The sequence below is a fragment of the Phacochoerus africanus genome, chromosome 6 (assembly GCF_016906955.1).
Source record: "Phacochoerus africanus isolate WHEZ1 chromosome 6, ROS_Pafr_v1, whole genome shotgun sequence".
In the NCBI taxonomy this organism is placed as follows: domain Eukaryota; kingdom Metazoa; phylum Chordata; class Mammalia; order Artiodactyla; family Suidae; genus Phacochoerus; species Phacochoerus africanus.
Genome location: NC_062549.1, coordinates 9,733,984 through 9,753,924, shown reverse-complemented (window position 1 = coordinate 9,753,924; position 19,941 = coordinate 9,733,984). Strand labels below are relative to the sequence as shown.

Sequence of the window (19,941 nt, the reverse complement as noted above, 5' to 3'; positions counted from 1 at the left end):
GAGTTCCAGCACACCAAGAAAATCACCCAGAGATGCTGGTAAGAAGGAAAGGTTGTTCTTCCCTTCGCCCAAATTTGGGAGGAAGGGAACTAAGAGGGTGCATTCGTCTTTTTCAGAACTGTTCCAATTACAGATTCCCCTAGTGTTTAGGAAATTTCCATCCTATGATATTTGCTGGGAGGGAGATAAAATTCTACTGTACAAGCTGAAAACGTCAGATATTTGCTTCCCAGTCACCTGTGGGGAATGACACAGCCATCAGACACATCTGCCCCAGGTTAACTTGAGATGCTAAGTGGTGGGGGTGGGGTGGGGTGGGGGGATGGTGAAGTGGGGAGGAGGGGGACCTGGCGAAGGCAGCCAGATCCAGGAGGGACTGCTGGAGGAACTCTGTGTGCAGAGGTGGCAGCTGTGTCTGGCACAGGGTCAGTAACGCAAGCAACAGATTCTTCAGGAATAGTGGCAGCAGCATCCTCACGGGCAAGCGCCCTGCTGTGATTTTGGCTGTGCTTTCGGCTTCATTCCAGCCCATCTCCTGAGCCTGCCTCTGCCTCTCCATCCTTCTCCAGTGACTCTATGAGTCACCATATAGCCTTTCAGTACATTTCTTTTAAGTCAGCCAGGGTCGGGTTCTTTTTCCCTTTGCAACCAGGAAACATGTCTGAAAACAGTCTATAGTATGCTTAATGCTCTACAATATGCTTACCCCATCCTGTGCTTGTATATCTCTTCGTCACATAAACCCCTGTAAGGTGGCTATTAAAATGCCCATTTTACAGAGAAGGATCCGGAGATTCTGGTATGTAAATTGCCCAAGGTCACATACAGGAAGAGGTTGAATTGGGATTCTCAAGTGTCTGTCTCATTAAGAAGCCCTTGCTCTGCTTTTTAGTACACACTCTATGGTTCAGCACAGTGCTGAGCACAGAGAGGGCACCGAAGGAGGGATGGATGGATGGATGGATGGATGGATGATGGGTAAAGGGATGAATGGCTGGGTGTGTGAATGAGTGGAAGGGTCAGGGAATGACGAATGGATGGGAAGATGGATGGGTGAATGGTTGGCCAAAAATATGTTTGCAAAAGAAAAATAAGATTTTTTTGTATTGTTTAAAGACACTTGTAAGGAACATAAGGAGGAGATCCACATTATCAGCCTCCAGATCACATTCTGGAATTATTTTTTCAATCACTGTGTAAAAGGCTTTTGCCTTTCCCATTCAAAGCATAAAGGGAGGGAAGCCTACTGCAGCCCGCCCCCCACCCCCCCAGGGTGAGTTAACTAGAGGATATAACTGCGTTCCTGGGACATTCTTCTCAAGCCTTGGTTTGGAGACTTGGAACTCTCTGAGGAGTCATCACTAGTTAATGAATTCATCAACCCCATGGAGAAAGGGGCTGACATGCAGGCAGACAGAAGTCCAGGCGGTGACATGAGAGCAGCCAGGAGCAGGTGGGTCGCGCAGGGAACCGCGGGTGTGGGGGGGGTGTTTCTCACCTGACGTTCTCGTAGCGATGGATGTAGATCCGATGGAACTGATGCTGCAGGTGCTCGTCTTCCACGTTGGTCATGTCGTTGATCATCTCCAGGACCACAAACCGGGGGAGCACGGACAGCACCAGCCGCTCCTGGGACAAAACAACGAAGGGAACCTCTTGTTAGGCTGACCACTGCGTCTCAGAAGGGTGGATGCAGAAGTCACGGAGCTCCTGGCTGAACTTCTTGAGGAATTGCTAGTTTCATACTGTTCTATGACCATGACAAATATTGACGGAATACTTGGTAAGTGCTGGCTCTGTGTGGAGTGTTGGATACACAGGGGTGAACCAAATGGGTGAGAACCCTGCTCCTATGGAGCTTACATTCCAACAGGGGACACAGACATTAAACACGGCCAAACCCAACCACTTCCCAATAGCCGTGTCACACTTACAAAATGTGACAAGTGTCATGTAAAGCAATCAGAGAGGATGAGGGTTGATAACATGATTCAAATCAGGGGTTTTCTCCCCGAACTACTCAGAGGAATTCCAGGAAGAGGAAATATCATGTGCAAACGTCCTGAGGCCAACAAAGAGCAAGGGTGTGGCTGGAGGGTGGGGACAGAGGGCTGTGGTGGTCGTTGAGAGGTGGGAGGTATAGATAAATGGGAAAGGCCTGCCTGAGGTTGTTAGCATTTAATTCCAACTAAAACTGGAAGCCACGCAGTGACACAAAGCAGGGGAGTGACAGGAACTGATTTACATTTTAAAAGATCACCCTTGGCTGTGGTTTGGAGAATGAATTGTGAGAAGGGGGCCAAAGGTGGAAGCTGGGAGATGAGCTGGGGGAGCTCCTGCCTGGGGTCCAGGTGAGAGGTGATGGGGGGGATAAGAACTACAGGACGAGCAAGCAACTGGAAAGGCAGGAGAGAAGGAGCGTGTAACCATGGTGATGCTTAGGTTTTTGAGTTTGGTGGATGTGAGGCGTGTGCTGCATCCATTGAACCAGGGAACACAGGAGAGGAACCACACTCAGGAGATATTAGCTCATTTTCTTTCCTTTCTTTTTTTTTCTTTTAAGGGCCATGCACCCCGCGCGATGTATATGGAAGCTCCCAGGCTAGGGGTTGAATTGGAGCTGTAGCTGCCAGCCTACACCACAGCCACAGCGGATCCGAGCTGCGTCTGCGACCTATGCTGCAGTAGCTCACAGCAACGCCAGATCCTTAACCCACTGAGTGGGGCCAGGCATTGAACCCATGTCGTCATGGATACTAGTTGGGTTCATTTGCACTGCGCCACAACGGGAACTCCACCTATTAACTCTTTTTCGAGAGGAGATGAAACGAGACACACACAGTCTGAAAGTAGGGACCTAACACTTGACAGAATAATATTCTTCCATCACGATCAACACGGGTAGATAAAACCCAAATCACTGGTTGACTAGTGACATGAAGTAAATCCTAAAAAGATCTCGTGTTGTAGAAACCAGACAAGCGGAGTTCCACTTGAGGCTCAGAGGGCTAAGAACCTGATTGGTATCTGCGAGGATTTGGGTTCAATCCCTGGCCTCACTCGGTGGGTTAAGGATCCAGTGTTGCTGCAAGCTGCAGTGTAAGTTGCACATGTGGCTCGGATCTGGCACTGCTGTGGCTGTGCTCTAGGCCGGCCTCAAGGGAAAAAAAAAAAAGAAAAGAAGAGAAACCAGACAAAAATCTGGCTCCTTTGCCATATGACTTGCTCTACTGTGGAACAGAGTTTCAGACAGGTGCATTCTAATTATCACAGTTTCTCACATCTTCATATATGTTTGTGGATCCTTAGCATTTTCACCATCCATTCTTCTATTTGTTCCTTGCAACCCCCTGAAAATAAGTAGGCACAGATATTATCTTCACTTAATGGACAGACAAGTCAAATTACTTGTGTGAGCTTTAACAGTTACCAAGTGGCAGTCCCAGGATGCAATTTTTTTTGGTCTTTTTGTCTTTTTAGGGCCGCACCCTTGGCATAATGAGGTTCCCAGGCTAGGGGTCTAACCGGAGCTACAGCTGCTGGCCTACTCCACAGCCACAGCAACACTGGATCCAAGCCACATCTGCAACCTGCACCACAGCTCATGGCAACGCCAGATCCTTAAACCACTAAGCGAGGCCAGGGATCGAACCCACAGCCTCATGGTTCCTAGTTGGATTCGTTTCCACTGTGCCACGATGGGAACTCCCAATTTTTTTTTTTAACCACATTTTCCCTTGATGGGATTCTGGCTTTGAGGGACACTCGGAGCCTCAAAATAGTAGGTACTAAACAAATATTTCCTGAACAAATGAATGAACACATGGAAGGTGGAGACTGTGTCCAGCTCATGACTGCATCCTGTCCAGTGCCATCACAGTCCCGGGCACAGGAAAAGTACTTGTTAAATAGGTTCTTTAAGTGACCACGTGCATTTGGTCTTCAAATATGACATAGACGCTTTCACGGGAGACCTTTTTTTTTTTTTTTTTTAACAAGTGCTGATTTTATTATCTATCTATCTATTTATTTATTTACTTTTAGGGACCCACCTGTGGTATACAGAAGTTCCTGGACTAGGGACTGAATCGGAGCTGCAGCTGTTGGCCGATGCCATAGCCATGGCAACGCCTGAATCTAAGTAAGCTACAGCTTGCAGCAACGCCGGATCCTTAATCCATGAGAGGCCAGGGATCGAACCCACTTTTACTCACACTTATGTCAGAATCTTAACCTGTTAAGCCACAATGGAAACTCCCAGGAGCCTTTTTTTTTTTTTTTTTTGTCTTTTTAGGGCTGCACCCAGGGCACATGAAGGTCCCCAGGCCAGGGGTAGAATCGGAGCTGTAGCTGTCGGCCTACACCACAGCCACAGCAACATGGGATCTGAACCGCATCTGCAACCTAGACCACAGCTCACAGCAATGCCGGATTCTTAACCCACTGAGCAAGGTCAGGGATCGAACCTGCCTCCTCATGGACTCATGGATCCTAGTCAGATTCGTTTCCACTGAGTCACAACGGGAACTCCAGGGGACTTTTAAGATAAAAATTTAATAGCAAAATTCTGCAACCCCCCGGGCTTGCCAGCCTCCAGCCAGTACTGCTACTGGTATTTGCCCCAGCTTCCCCCTCTGCAACGCATTTTCTGCCAGGCGATGGGAAATGGCCTGGAGTCTGCTTATAAAAGCTCATTTTCAACACTTTCGCTTCCCTCAGATCTGTTCACTGCTTGAGAAACATCATTCAAATCCCTTGAACACACAGTATGAAAGAAAATGGCAAAGTTTGGCCCGTAATACAATTCCCAACTCCTGTTGAGGCATAGTATCTGATTTTCTGGCTTTGGAGATCAGAAGTACAAGAATCTCTCCTGGAGCCAGACTGTGGCCCAGGGTGGCCTCTGTTGTCACATTCTGCACATCTTTTTTTTCCACCTGCATGAAAAGAGACCCCGGTTGATGTCAAGTCCATCAGTGGCCCCTGCCTGGATTTCCCTCTCATCTCACACAACAGGCTCTATTCATGTCATCACAATGGCTTCATGGGCAGCAATTGCTACCGTGCACCCTGAGGGGGTAGTCAAGGTGAAAGCCCTGAGGGATTCCAGATCTGCATTTTATGCAAATGTTTCCTGTGGAGGAGACAAAGGGAGTGGGCAGGCTGCTCAGGCCACAGCACTTCTGGGCTAATGGGCAGCAGTGCTTCTGAATGGCTTCAGGCAGACTCTCGGGCTCTCGGGCTCTCGTAAACTCAGAGACCTCCCATTAATCTCTCTCTGCTGCAGGCCAACCAGTGTTAACTGTGTAGTAAAGGTCCAGGCACTGGGGAGACTCATCCTGGGGTTCTAGATAATATCTTATTTTAAAGCGGTGGATCGCTCATTATCTAGCATGCCAAGTATTTTGCATCCAGCAATCTAAACCTCGCATTAATCATAGGAGGTAGTAGCTTACTATTTTCACTGCATTTTATATATGAGATTTTGAGATTTAAAAATTTAAGTGAGGAGTTCCCACTGTGGCACAATGGGATCAGCAGCGTCTCTGCAGCACTGGGACTCAGGTTTGATCTCTGGCCCGGGCCAGTGGATTAAGCATCCGGCGTTGCCGCAGCTGTGGCTCGGATCTGATCCCTGGCCCGGGAACTCCAGGTGCTGCAGGGCAGCTAAAAACGGAGAAAAAAAGAAAACAGAAAAGAAAAGAATGGAAGGGAAATTAGGCAGCCCGGAGTCATATACTTGGCAAATATACACAGTGAAGACTCGAGCCCAGGTTCCTTTTCCTTTGGAACCCAGGTTGTAATTCATCTATTTACCCACTTATTTATCATGTCCAGGAGTAGGTGCTAGGTGACAGGTGCAGTGATGGGCGTGAGAACCAGCAGTTGACACAGCCAGATGTGGTACTTGCCTTTGCAGGGCTGATGTTCTAGAGGGAATGAATGGGCCACGGTGGAGATGAAGGGGAGCCAGCGGCTGCTTTCATGAGACGGTCAGAGAAAGACCCTTGAAGGGGACTATTACGCTGGAACCCAAATGGTAGAGGAAGCCAGTCTTGTGGAGAGCTAGGAAAAGGTGCTTCAGCAAGTACTGAGGCGACCGTATCCTATCTCATTAAATTCATTCATTCACTCATTCTACACAGCTTTACTGAGATTCTACTATGACAAGTCTGTTAGATGCTACGGGAATAGAAGGGTGGACAAGGCGGAGGTGGGCTTAGAGGCTTAGTCTCAGAGATGACAGGTGCAAGAACTGATAGTCACGGTATGGGCGAAAGCCAGTGAAGGTGGCTGTCAGTAGCTTGAAAGCACTGAGATAGTCAACCAGGAGCTGGGTCTCACTACAACTGGGGGCAGGCAACTCAGTGGCTTAGAGGATGCTGCTCTATCCAAGCAGATAAAATTCTGGAAGTCTCGTAAGAATTGGCAAGCGGCCACTGGACTTCTACGTAGTTGTTATCATCCAGACTCAGAGGATGACAGAGACCAGATGGTCAGCACTGGATCTGCAGAGACCAAACATTGAGTGTTTTGGCCTTGGGAATAAGAAATGTGCTCATCACAAGTATAGGGGCTCCCCCCACCCCACAATATTTCAAGCCATGCAGTCATTCAGATTGGGTCATACATTTCTCTGAGCATGATGCCTTCTGTAACTGATCTGCTGAAGTGAAGCTCTCTGTGAATCCTAGGCCCTGCATACCTGCCTCCTTCTGCCCCCATTGGAAGGTGCCCCAACCTCTGAACACATGCCTGTACCACTTAATGTAGCAGACCCTTGTCTGGCTTACATCCAGGTAACCAACCCTGACTGCCTGACTCACAGGATCAACCCACACTTTCCAGTCCCTCCCTCACCATGTCAGTGGGGCAGGGCATGGCAGGGCTGAAGGGGTTCAGGTAGGGAGCTCTCTACATGCCCACAGCTTCTCTTCCACTGGTAGCCCCATGCTGACCAGGAGTCACCGAGCTTCTTCCCAAACGCAGTTTTCTCAGTTTTATCTGTGAGCGCACGTATTCAATTTATTTATCTGTTTTTTTCTTTTTAAGGCTGCACCTGCAGTACATGGAAGCTCCCAGGCTAGGGGTCAAATCGGAGCTGCAGCTGCCAGCCTATTGCACAGCCATGGCAACACTGGATCTGAGCTGCATCTGTGACCTATGCCATAGCTTGTGGCAATGCTGGATCCTGAAGCCATTGAGTGAGGCCAGGGATTGAACATGCATTCTCACAGACAACATTGGGTCCTTAACCAACTGAGCCACAATGGGAACTCCAACACTTATTCAATTTAATGAGATGGTACATACAAATATTAAGTATGCGTAACAGATGCTGTTGACGGGAAAGCAAAATCGAATCCTTTAGAAAGGCTTGATTATGCTGAGGAGCTAGAACACTGCAACTGAAGTAGATGTTGGCAAGTCAGCCATAAAAAAATTTGTGGGAAAAAAAGATCCCGAGGTCAGTTTGATAATTTTGCAAGTGCTTTAAAATTCTTGGCTCCATTTTAAGGAACTAGAAATCTTGGCTGATATGCTATTCGCTACAGTCTATAAGAAACAATAGATCTCTGCTAAGAAAAATACCTTGGGCTTATTTTAAAAGACCAGATAATGAACTTATTCTTTTATGTTTAAGTTACAAGTAAAATATTTAAGTTGGATTGTTCATAATTCCCCATTTTAACATACTTTTTCAATTAACTAAGCAACCGCCCAATGGCTTAAGCCCAAAGGATTTTACGATTCTTATTTGGGGGTCTGTCACCCTCCCTAAACTGTGACGTATTTGAGAGCCAAGAGAACATGTTCTCCATCTTCGGGACCCAGCACAGGCTTCGTGAGAAAGTGGCCACATCTGGATTCCTGTGGCCGGAAGAGGCAGGTAGCCTATGTGACAGAGTTTAAGCAGGAGCAGGTTTATCACAACTACGCTGAGTGTCTCAAGGAATCCAGGGGAAGACGGGGGTTGCCTTTTTGAAAACAAAAGGACCAATGCCCCATAGTGACTCTTTCCCCTAAACTTGGGTCTCTGCTTCTCTTGCAGGTCAATTGCATTCTTCTCCCACATCTCTAAGCCACTGGGAGCTCTCGGTCCTTATTCCTTAGGGCATCGGCCACTTTCAGAAGATTCTTGCTCATCTGAAGACTCAACATGTCTGCAGAGGGGCTCTGTTTGGGTCAAGCATCTAGTCCGACGGAGGGGTGCAGAGTCGCTACAAAGATCATGGTCATTAATGGAAGGGGCATTGGGTGGAGCCAGGAGGAGGAAGTCCCAGAAGAATGGGGCGTATGATGGCAGAAACCCCACTGGTACAATGTGGCAGACAATGCGTGCTTGTGGAAGGAAGGCATACATCCACATATATAAGGGAAATACTTGCACCTGATTAAGGGTCTGGCTCTGAAAGGAGGGATGCAAAGATGGGAACCTGAAGTAAAGGTAAGTCAGGGAAAGGGCAGTGCAGTATGGCAGTTACCTGCGGGGCCCTGGAGCTGGCCTCTAGGTTTAAATTCTAACTGCCCCTTCCTGACTCTGTGACTTAACTTCTCTGTACCCCAGTTTCCCCCATCTGTAAATCGGAGATGATAACATTCGCATCACGACACAGGACTGCTGTAGGGTTAAATGAGTGAATAGTTGTAAAAGAATTAGAGTGTCTGGCACACTGTCACCACAGCCCAAATGTTTGTTAAATTCACTGGCAAGCGTGCTCTATTTTAAGCTTTGTGTTAGAACCTGAATTGCAGAGTGGTGCTGAAGCTTAAAGGGGAAATGAAAAGAGAGAATAGTTGTCTCTCAGGATCTGAGGGGGGTTGGTTCTAGGACCCCCTGCAGATACCAAAATCCATGGACGCTCAAGTGCCTTACGTAAAATAGTGCAGTATTTGCATATAACCTACAAGTATCCTTCTGTACACCTTAAATCATCTCTAGATTACTTACAGTAATACCTAACACAATGTACATGCTATGTCAATAGTTGTCAGTGTGCAGCAAATTCAAGTTTCGCTTTTTTGGAACTCTCTGGACATTTTTTCCAAATATTTTCCATCCTCGGGTTGAATCCATGGACATGAAACCCATGGATAGGGAAGGGTGACTCTATGCGAAAAGACAATTGTGCTACATCGTGAAAAACCTCCAGTCACACTTTCGATAATTAAAACAATTAAAATTTTTATCAAAATCTTGACTCTGGCATTTGCATTTATATCTTTAGGGGCTTTATGGAATTTTCACCCAGAAGTGTTATGGCTTCGGAAAGCTAAGTGTGAGCACAGCCATGCGGAAGCTATTGTTTAATTGGCTCCTAGAGGCATTTTTCTGTACTTGCACTTTAGGCCGATTCAGCAAGGAGGTTATAAAAGTCTGGATGACATCCGTGTCTACTTGTTGGTGTTCTAGGACCCCAGGAACTTTGGTTCTGCTTAAAAATCCAAAGGCTAAAAGGGTTTTGGCATCAGGCAAGCTCGAGTTGGATCCTCGCTGAGCTCAACAACTGACCGTGATTGCTTACTTACACGACTGACTCCTTTGTGCCTCAGTTTCCTCATCTACAAAGTGGGAGGAATAGGAGTTCCCGTCGTGGCGCAGTGGTTAACGAATCCGACTAGGAACCATGAGGTTGCGGGTTCGGTCCCTGCCCTTGCTCAGTGGGTTAACGATCCGGCGTTGCCGTGAGCTGTGGTGTAGGTTGCAGACGCAGCTCGGATCCCGCATTGCTGTGGCTCTGGCGTAGGCCGGTGGCTACAGCTCCGATTCAACCCCTGGCCTGGGACCTCCATATGCCGCAGGAGCAGCCCAAGAAATAGCAACAACAACAACAACAAAAAAGACAAAAGACAAAAGACAAAAAAAAAAAAACAAAGTGGGAGGAATAACACCTGCCCCCCAGGAATAGCTTTTAATATTCAATAACAACACCTCTTTTACAGATCTGGGGACCCAGTGATTAAAGAGCAGCAGTCACCCGATGTGTTTTAAATCATCCAGTGGTCAACTCACAGACCATGGCCTTCATTTGGTCTATGGCCTCTCTAGTCTCTAGTCCATGATACAGGGTGTAGTTTAAAGGATGAGCCACACAATTTAGATTTCAGGGACTTTTCCCTTCTTTTTCTTTTTCCAAGAGGTTAAGAGTGTCTCCAGTCCCTTTATTTCATGGTTCCCAGCACATTGGAAACCTTAAGACAAAGCTCTTGCTTCATTCTTCCATCTGCCCAGTCACTGCTAAATGCCCACTGTGTGCCTGGAGAGCCCAGTGCACAGGGCCCACCAAGGTCACGCCTTCACAGACTCCGCTGCAGATCCTGGTCACGTAGCTGTGTGATCCTAGACAAGTTACTCAACCTCTCCAAGCCTCATTTCCCTCATGGTAAAGTGGAAACACTAGCTCCTTATGGGATTATTGTCAGGACCCAGGGTCTTCTCAACCAGGGGAGTGGGGGGGAGGAAGTGGGCGTGGTCTGTACCAGAGGCAGGTGGTAAGGGGGTCTCTTGTCTGCAGGGAATTTAAAGTAATAGTAACTGGACTCAGGTTGTTCGGCTTTTTATGATCACCGCACACTGGTGGCTTTAAATAGTATCAGCAATAAAATCCTCCTCTCCGTCCTGAAGACGACTGCTTAGCAGAGAACTCAGCCTAGAGTACACCCCTCCCCGCAAGAATGAGCTCTTTGAATGTAGGATGGTCCATGAGGTGGCAACGCAGGCCTGTGTCCTCAGTCTTTCCCCAACCCAGGTTCTGTACACCTGCGGTGACCTTTAGCGGAGGGTCTAGTCTGATGTAGCAAGAACTCTAACGTGATGTATTAAAAAGGCAGGCACCTGTGTCCCCTTTGATAACGATGAACAGTGACCCAAAGGCAACTGGACCCTTGAGTGAGACGCTGAGCGCTTCTGAAAGGAATTTTGTCAAAGGTGAAGAATAAAGAACACGTTTGTGAGCCCAGAAGACACGAGGCACTAAGTTGACTCGAAGCAGCCCCTCTTGGAAATCTCTCTTTGAAGCGCTTCTTAAGGCTGGAGGATTTCAAAGTCTTTTTAGAGAGTGCTAAAAGGCTTTTTTACCCAAGCGTCGCTACTTTTCTCAGACGCAGGTTCCATTACTAAGCATTGCGCTATTTTCAATAAAAAGACACTGATGTGTAGGTTGGAAATCACAATTGGAAGAAGTGAATTTGAGTCTGAAGAAGTGAATTTGACTCTTTTTTTTTGGGGGGGGGGCATGTGCTTACTAATTGTCTGATCTTGGGCAAGTTTCTTAGTATCTCTCAGTCCGAGCTTTCAGGTATAAAAGCCAGTATTAAACCCAGCTCTGCCTCCTTCACAGAGGGTCTTTACTGACAATGAGACATGCCAGTTGGATATTATTATGTCTTTTAAAGAGGAGCTTGCCAGCCAGAATCAGAGAAGAAGAATGAAGCAATGGGCACAGATGCAGGGGATAGATGGAAGATGCCAGTCTGTGGGCAAGTGTGCCCCTGTTGATGGTTCTCAGTGAAGGGGGACTGGTCACAATTGAGACTGGAGATTTCCCCTGGGAGCCGTTCGGAATGGCCCTTAAATGCTCTGATGAGGAATTTAGTCTTTGGTCCATAGGGAAAGAGGGAGCCAGTAAGTGATTTTTTTTTTTTTGTCATTTTTGCTATTTCTTGGGCTGCTCCCGTGGCATATGGAGATTCCCAGGCTAGGGGTCCAGTTGGAGCTGTAGCTGCCAGCCTACGCCAGAGCCACAGCAATGCGGGATCCGAGCTGCGTCTGCAACCTACACCACAGCTCACGGCAACGCCGGATCGTTAACCCACTGAGCAAGGGCAGGGACCGAACCCGCAACCTCATGGTTCCTAGTCGGATTCGTTAACCACTGCGCCACGACGGGAACTCCAGTAAGTGATTTTTAAAACAGAGAGGAGGGAGGGAAGAGGAGCTAACACCATTATTTGTTATTTCTGGAGAATGGATTGCAGGGCTGGGGAACAGACAGAAAGTGGGTTGGGAGGTTGTTGCTGGGTCTCCAGCAAGGGAGGCAGATCTGAATGTGGGCCAGTGCAGGGGACAGAGACAAAGGTGCTGTAATGTGTACGGGCTGGAACAGTTCCCCAAAAGCTGCTGAAATACCACATGGGATGAAGTAGTACAAACCAGAAGAAAAAGAGTGTAGAAATATATATATATATATATATATATATACATATATATATACACACACACATATATTATAAACCAGACGAAAAATAGCATAGAAATATATATATAGTATAAACCAGACGAAAAAGAGCATAGGAATATATATATATGCAAGGATACAAATATGTATAAATTGCATATACATTAAATGATATATAAGGTATAAATGTACATAAATGATCCCCTAAGTTATATACAATTTAATATGTAATACATAGTTATACATATACGCAAGGATATAAATACATAAATTATACTTGTAATAAATCATCTTTTTCTTTTTAAGGCTGTATCTTCGCAACATGGAAGTTCCCAGGCTAGAGTTGACTCGCAACTGCAGCTGAAGCCTACACCACAGCCACGGCAACACCAGATTCCAGGTACACCTGCGACCTATGCTACAGCTTGCAGCAACACTGGCTCTTCAACCCACTGAGCAAGGCCAGGGATCAAACCCCAATCTTCACGGAGACTTTATCTGGTCTTTAACCCACTAAGCCACAATGGGAAATCCTGAATCACATTTGAAAACTGTATATATATCTTCCTGCTCATTCAGTGGCCTGGGAACCTGCAAGTGTCCTGCCTTCTCTATTTCACTGTGGTCATTGAAGCAGTGCCCAGAAATGCTGCTGGGTCTACTAAATAACAACACAAGGGAGTCTGAGGTATAAAAACCTCTGCACACATCTGTGGGAACAGTATGCAATGCTAAAAGACTTTTTTACCTGCTGTCAGGACTCAAAGGATGATTCAAACAAGCTCCACGGAGCAAATCATTCAAAATCCCAACCCCCCAGGTCGCACTTAGTCCTGGGCTGTCTCATACATGGCACAGTTCATAGGGAACCTGCTTGACCACAGCCACCTCTGATCTTCAAAAGATCTGAAGCAGGACTTTAGCATGGTGGGGTGGGAAAGAAAGCAGCTGAGGACAAATGCATCTTTTTCTGACCCGAGGAGCACCGGGCTCCAAGTTCTTTGCCTCCTCCTTCAGCATCTGCTCAGCTCACCACCCCCTGCCCCCGCCCCCAGCAGACACTCAACATATTTATTAGCTCCCACTTCTCTGTCTAAAGATGGGCATCTCTAGGATGGGAGGGGACTTCAGAGATGCAAAGACCTCTGTATGGCTCTGCTCAACCCTCTTTAACTAGTATGGTTGTACTGCTGCATCTATTCATTTGTAATATTGGGCTGATAATACCTGCCGTGGCGGCTGTTGAATGAATTCAGATAATCTCCATAACACCTAATACACAAGACACTCCATAAAAGCCACTCTGACCTCTTAAGTCTAAATTCCACCTGGATTTTGAGTCTCCCTCTTCCTTCCCAGCCGCGGTCCCATGTCACCCACAAACCCTTCTTCGAGAAAGCCCCCACTATCAATAAGTATATCTGAATTCTCCTATTTTACTTTACAGGCTATTGCTTCTGGGAAGTGAATGATTCCCCTTCTTGCCAGACATCCTCTGTACCCTTTAAGGCTCCTCTCCGCAGGAAGTTTCCTGAAAGATCTGGATCCTCTCTATTCCTCAGTCAAGTCTATGCTACTAATTAATTAATTAATTAACTGATTTCTCTTTTTCAGGCTGCACTTGCAGCATATGGAAGTTTCCCAGCTAGGCGTTGAACCAGAGATGCTGCTATGGCCACAGCCACAGCAACACTGGATCTGAGCCGCATCTGTGATCTACACCACAGCTTGCAGCAATGCCGGATCCTTAATCCACTGAACGAGGCTAAGGATCGAACCCGCATCTTCATGGATACTGGTTGGGTTCTTAGCCCACTGAGCCACACCGGGAATTCCTATGCTACTAATTTAGGACTCTCTTTGTGTATCATTTTATCCTTACTGATGTTTCTAGACTTTCAAAACTAGAAGGCACTATGGGGGCTTTTGAGTCCACATTCTTAAAAGTTTATAAATAAGAGCATAAGACCTGACATGGTTTTCTGTATCGTTGTTGTTGTAATTACCACCATATTAACTCCATTGGCAGCTCCAGCGATTGCACCACGTGCAGTGAAGGCCTGTATCGGATTGACCAGAACTACCCAGCTCTATGCCTGGCCACAGTGAAGTCTTGCAAACAGATGTGAGGAGACTCAGAGCTCCCAGAGCTCCCAGGAAAGTCACCTCTGGCCACGACCAGCATCTTCGGGTAGGCCTAGTACGCACTTTTAATTCCCCCTGTGGGTAAGGATGTGAAGACACTTAGGACCCACACTTTCTATGTATCATCTCTGCTCCTCCCAACAGGGAAGAAAGGAAGAAGTCAAGGCTCAGAGAGGTTTAAGGACTTGCCCCAGGTCAGATAAGAAGTGAAGGTCAAGACCAGGATTTTAATAAGGTCATTGTCTCTCAGAGGCTCTGTTTTAGCTTATGGGATGCAGGGCTGAGACCTACTCACTCAGATCTCTTGATCGGGTATCTTTTCCGCTTAATTTTGGGATCCTGTTGATTTCTCTTACATTCTCCATGAGCTTACCATGATAGGATCCTCCCTGCAGTGACATCTTTCTGAGGTTCTAAATACTCCGTAGCTTGGCAAGGCACCTTCTTTCAGTGGAATCTTCCTAAAGCCTCCCAGCCTTCCAGGACTAGCTCAGATGCCCTCTCCCTGGATGATAGCACCTTGGCTCCACCAGCTGCGCTTGACCATTTTGGTGGGAAGCCCTTGGGGGGCTTTAAAAGTGGAGGTGTTTCTTCATTGTTTCCCTATATTTCAATACTGCAGCTTCTTCCTTTCTTTGTTTACCTACCTCTCCAGGTCAACTTCTCTAGGTAAATAGTTTTCTATAAACCATATATATGCTGATCTACTCCAGAGATTGCATTTCAGTCTTAACTTCTCCATCGGACTCAAAGTTCATACATCCAGCTGCCTCCTTGACAAATCCATTTGAATGAGTCTTAGTACCCCCAAATGAACATGGCCTGGATGCATGCACTGACTTCACTTCCATCACTTATCACACTGAATGCCATCCTCTAGCCACATGACTCTCTGCTCCATGAACCTGGCAGGTCTGTGCGGTTTCCCTCCTGCCTGGAAATGTCCCTCCCCCATTTCTCTGCTTAGTTTGCCTTTTCCCATCAGGCCCCAGTTCTTCAAAGCCCCAACCTGGAGTAGCGCCTCAGTTTCTCTGTCATCTCAAAAGTTTTTATAATCGTAATGTTCATCACAATGAATGTTTTTGCGCTTATTCATTCGTTTATTTGCATATACTTTTTCCCCCCTCTCATCTTTCCCTAAGTCCCTGATAGCAGGGATCTAAGTTTTCATTCCTGGAGAGTATTCCTAGTGCCTTAAGCAGTATCTGGGACACAGTAGGTGCTCAATTAATATCAGCTGAATTACTTTATGAATGACTCGCATTGCGTCTTTAACAGATACTCAGGCTGAGGAGTGGTTGAAGGCTCAGAGGAGGGCAAGAGTGAAGCAGACAGATAAGCTTAGAAGGATAAAGAAGGATAAAGTCTATAGGGATGACTGTCAAACCTTGGTACCCTCTTGGCAGGCCTCTCAGGCACGTCTGGGGTCCTTAGGGATAAGCATTTGAGAACAGCTGCTCTACATGGTAACTGTGTATCAATTTCCATATTCAATTGTCTAGAATATCCCTTTCTTCAACATTTTAGGAGATCGGAGATTTCAGTACATATAGGTCAATACAGATAAATATGTGACTGTGGTCTCACAGTTTCTCATCACGAGTTTTGTTATACTCTTGTATTCCATTCGTCAACAGGCTAGGATTAGCTTGCAACACACACACACACACACACACACACACACACACACAAAATACCACACCACACACACCAAAACTTAGATTTTAATTCATTTGCATTGTTAGGACAAAACAACTTGCAAAGAAATAATAATGAAACCCAAAATAAGGCAACTTTAAAAAAAAAATTAAAAAGGCCCCCCAAGCATCTATTTTGGAATGGCTTCCTGAGCCTAAAACATGACATTTCTTAAATTATCAATGGGACCCAAAGTACCTTGACATTCTCTTAAAGATCAGTTCATATTTAAAAACCTGTTTTGTGGTCAGAGGGTAAAAATGCTATGTGAATTGAAAATGAAATAATCTTTTTTCTCGTGGGCATTTAGAAAACTGCTAGAATGAGGGGAATTCCCATTGTGGTGCAGTGGAAATGAATCTGACTAGTACCCAGGAGGATGCAGGTTCGATCCCTGGCCTCACGCAGTGGGTTGGGGAGCCAGTGTTGCCATGAGCTGTGGTGTTGGCCACAGACACAGATCGGTTCCCACGTTGCTGTGGCTATGGTGTGGGCTGGCAACTACAGCTCTGATTAGACTCCTAGGCCTGTGAATTTCCAGAGCTGTTGTGGGTGCAGCTCTAAAAAGCTAAAAAAAAAAAAAAAGAGAGACTCAGCCCATTTACCTCCCTGGTCGTCAGGCTACGTGTGAGATGGGAGAGACTGTGCTCTGACATAAGACAGATAAGGTTTGAATCCATTTTCTAGCTGAGTGATTTTTTGCTTGAGCATTGACTTCCTTACCTGTAAAATGGGATTGTAACCAGCCTTCCCTGCTCTTGAAGTATCTCATGTGCAAAGAACAACTAGGGTCACTGACATAGCAGGTGCTCAATAAATGCTAAGTACTCCCTGTCTCTCCTTTCTCCCCACTTCTCTAACCTTTTACACTTTAAATTCCTAAAATAAACCAGAAAAGAAGGTTTATATTATATAACGTGACTATCTAATGTTGAGACATTTAATATTGAATATAAATAATATTAAAGCATCCACTTTCATTGTGTCTTTTTTTCTTTCTTTTTTCAGGGCCACACCTGCAGCATATGGAAGTTCCCAGACTAGGGGTCGAAGCGGAGCTGCAGCTGTAGGACCACAGCCACATCAAGCCAGATTCTAGCAGCATCCGTGACCTATGCCGCAGCTTGTGGCAATGCCGTATCCTTAGCTCACTGAGCGAGGCCAGGGATCGAACTCTCATCCTCATGGATACTGGTTGAGTTCTTAACCCACTGAGCCACAACAGGAACTCCCATTGCGTCTTTTTTGATAAGCCATAATTATCAACAGCAATACCTTCTTCTTGCTTCTAGAATGGGTGGGGAGAAAAAAGAGAGGTGCGGTTTTGGCCCAGTATTTTGTAGAGCTTCTGGGAAGGGAATCATGGACAAGCCACACTCACTAAATGTGGTAGGTGGTGTGAAAATGTGTGCCTAGTAATCAATGTCTCCTCCCACACTGATTCTTGGGGAGGTTATGTCACTTGCTTTGACTAGTGGAACAGGAGCAAATATGGCACAGGCAGAGGTTGGAAATGTGCCTGAACCCCGGGTCTTACACTGTCTTTTGCAATGGTCAGAACCCTGAGGGCACCACGGGAATGCACCTGAGCTAGCTTGACGGAGGAGGCGGGGCCACGTGGTAGAGAATCAGGTGCTTTGGTGTTTAGTCGGCCAAAGTGCAGATGAGGGAGTGAGGCCATCCTGGACCAACCCACCAGCCATCAGTCTTACCAGCTGACCGAACACACACGAAAGAGCCCAGCAGAGATGAGCTAAGCCGATCAAACCAGAAGAACTCCCCCAGGCCATCCACGGAATTGTAAGCTAAATACACGGTGCTTGTTTTAAGCTGCTACATTTTTGGGTTGTTATCAAGCAAATGGGACCGACGCTCCAATGAATAGGAAGGAGAAGAAGAGGCGTTTGATTAGGATAACGACTAGAAGGGGACTGATATTTATTGAGCACTTGTCGAGTGTGATAGTTGTCACACAGTTGATTTTCCTCGGTCCTCAAGGATACCCAGCGGAGCAAAGAAGTCTGTGTTTACAGTTAGGAAAAATAAATCCAGAGTGATATTATATATTGTCCAAGGACAGAGCACAAAGTGAGTACTGCTATCCTGTTGCATAGATGAGTGACTCAGGAGTGGAAAAATGTGCCCAAGAGATCTAACAACTCTACGCAGCAGAACCAGACTTGGAAACTCAGTAAGTGTGACACAAAAGTCAATGCTCTTTTGAACAGCCTTGGTAATGCATGTGGACCAAACGCATGTTGCCCCTCTGTCTGTCGATAAAGCGAGCACCCTGTCCATCAGATCATCTATGGTTTTCCTGGTTCATCTCCTTTGGTGAGTTCTCCATTTCCCATCTCCTATGCTTTATAGTCAAGAGTGACAGCTTACTGTCTCAGAAGAGGGACAGAGGTCCTGCTCCTAGGATGCTCCCCGCAGGCTCTTTCCAACGAAGGTCTAGGGCAGCATTTTTTAAATTTTATTTTTCATTTTTAAAGTTTTATTGGCATATAGTTGATTTACAATACTGTGATCATTTCTGCTGTACAACAAAGTAATTCAGTTATACATACACACATCCATTCTTTTTCAGATTCTTTTCCCACAAGGACCATCACAGAATATTGGGTAGAGTTCTCTGGGCTCTGCAGCAGGTCCCTGTCAGCCAATCATTCCATCTACCACTGTGTGCATAAACCAACCTCAAACCCCCAGTCCATTCCTCCCCTACCACCTGTCCCCTTTGGTAATAGGAAAGCATTTTTGTTTTTTTTTTGGTCTTTTTGCTATTTCTTGGGCCACTCCCACGGCATATGGAGGTTCCCAGGCTAGGGGTCGAATCGGAGCTGTAGCCACTGGCCTACGCCAGAGCCACAGCAACGCGGGATCCGAGCCGCGTCTGCAACCTACACCACAGCTCACGGCAACGCTGGATGGTTAACCCACTGAGCAAGGGCAGGGACCGAACCCGCAACCTCATGGTTCCTAGTTGGATTCGTTAACCACTGCGCCACGACGGGAACTCCAGGAAAGCATTTTAAAAATTGGAACCTGTGACACATTTATAGCCTAAAATAAAATCTAGTGGCTCATACACAGCATTGAAAAATGAAATAGACAAAAGCAGAAAACATCAGAATCCAAAGACTATAGAGAAGTACGGCATCACGGTATTTTCTTGGTTTCACATTCATGCCTCTGTGTACTAGACCATCAAATAAAAGGAACTTCTTACTGTAAGTCACAGTGGAAAAAGTAAAAAGGCCATAAATAGCCCTTTCTGAATTAGTGGCTGAAAAGCTAATGACTGCATTTCGCTCCAACACTACAGCTCTGGATCTGATTTGGGTTTTGACATAAGCCATTCTGCAGGATTTGGAATTTGGAGGGTAGACACAAGCTACTTTTCGTCGACTCCTTTTTTTTTGTTGTTATTGCTGGCAATCATGATTGTGGAGATACTGGGATTTTTTTATTGGCCATACCCACGGGCCAGGGATTAAACATGAGCCACTGCTATAACCAGAGCTACAGCAGTGACAAAACTGGATCCTTAACCTGCTGAGCCACAAAGGATTTCAGACACTGGGATTTTATTTTATTTATTTCTTTTTCTTTTTTTTTTTTTTTAACAATCTGATTTCACAGGATTTCCATCCCACAGCCCAAGCACATCCCCACCCCCCAAACTGTCTCCTCTGGAGACCATAAGATTTTCAATGTCTGTGAGTCAGTATCTGTTCTGCAAAGAAGTTCCATCTGTCCTTTTTTCAGATTCCACATGTCAGCGAAAGCATTTGATGTTGGTGTCTCATTGTATGGCTGACTTCACTTAGCATGATAGTTTCCAGGTCCATCTATGTTGCTAAAAATGCCAGTATTTCGTTCTTTTTAATGGCTGAGTAATATTCCATTGTGTATA

The 19,941-nt window shown here is 46.1% G+C and overlaps 1 protein-coding gene across 3 annotated transcripts in view; it reads right to left on the bottom strand.

The window, feature by feature from the left end:
* ADCY8 (adenylate cyclase 8) overlaps nucleotides 1-19,941 on the bottom strand; it is a 221,026-nt gene that overhangs the window by 138,273 nt on the left and 62,812 nt on the right. For all 3 annotated transcript variants that reach the window (XM_047783235.1, XM_047783236.1, XM_047783237.1), the window contains exon 3: nucleotides 1,499-1,629. In XM_047783235.1, the coding sequence (XP_047639191.1) occupies nucleotides 1,499-1,629 (131 nt within the window). The remainder of the gene's footprint in view (nucleotides 1-1,498; nucleotides 1,630-19,941) is intronic.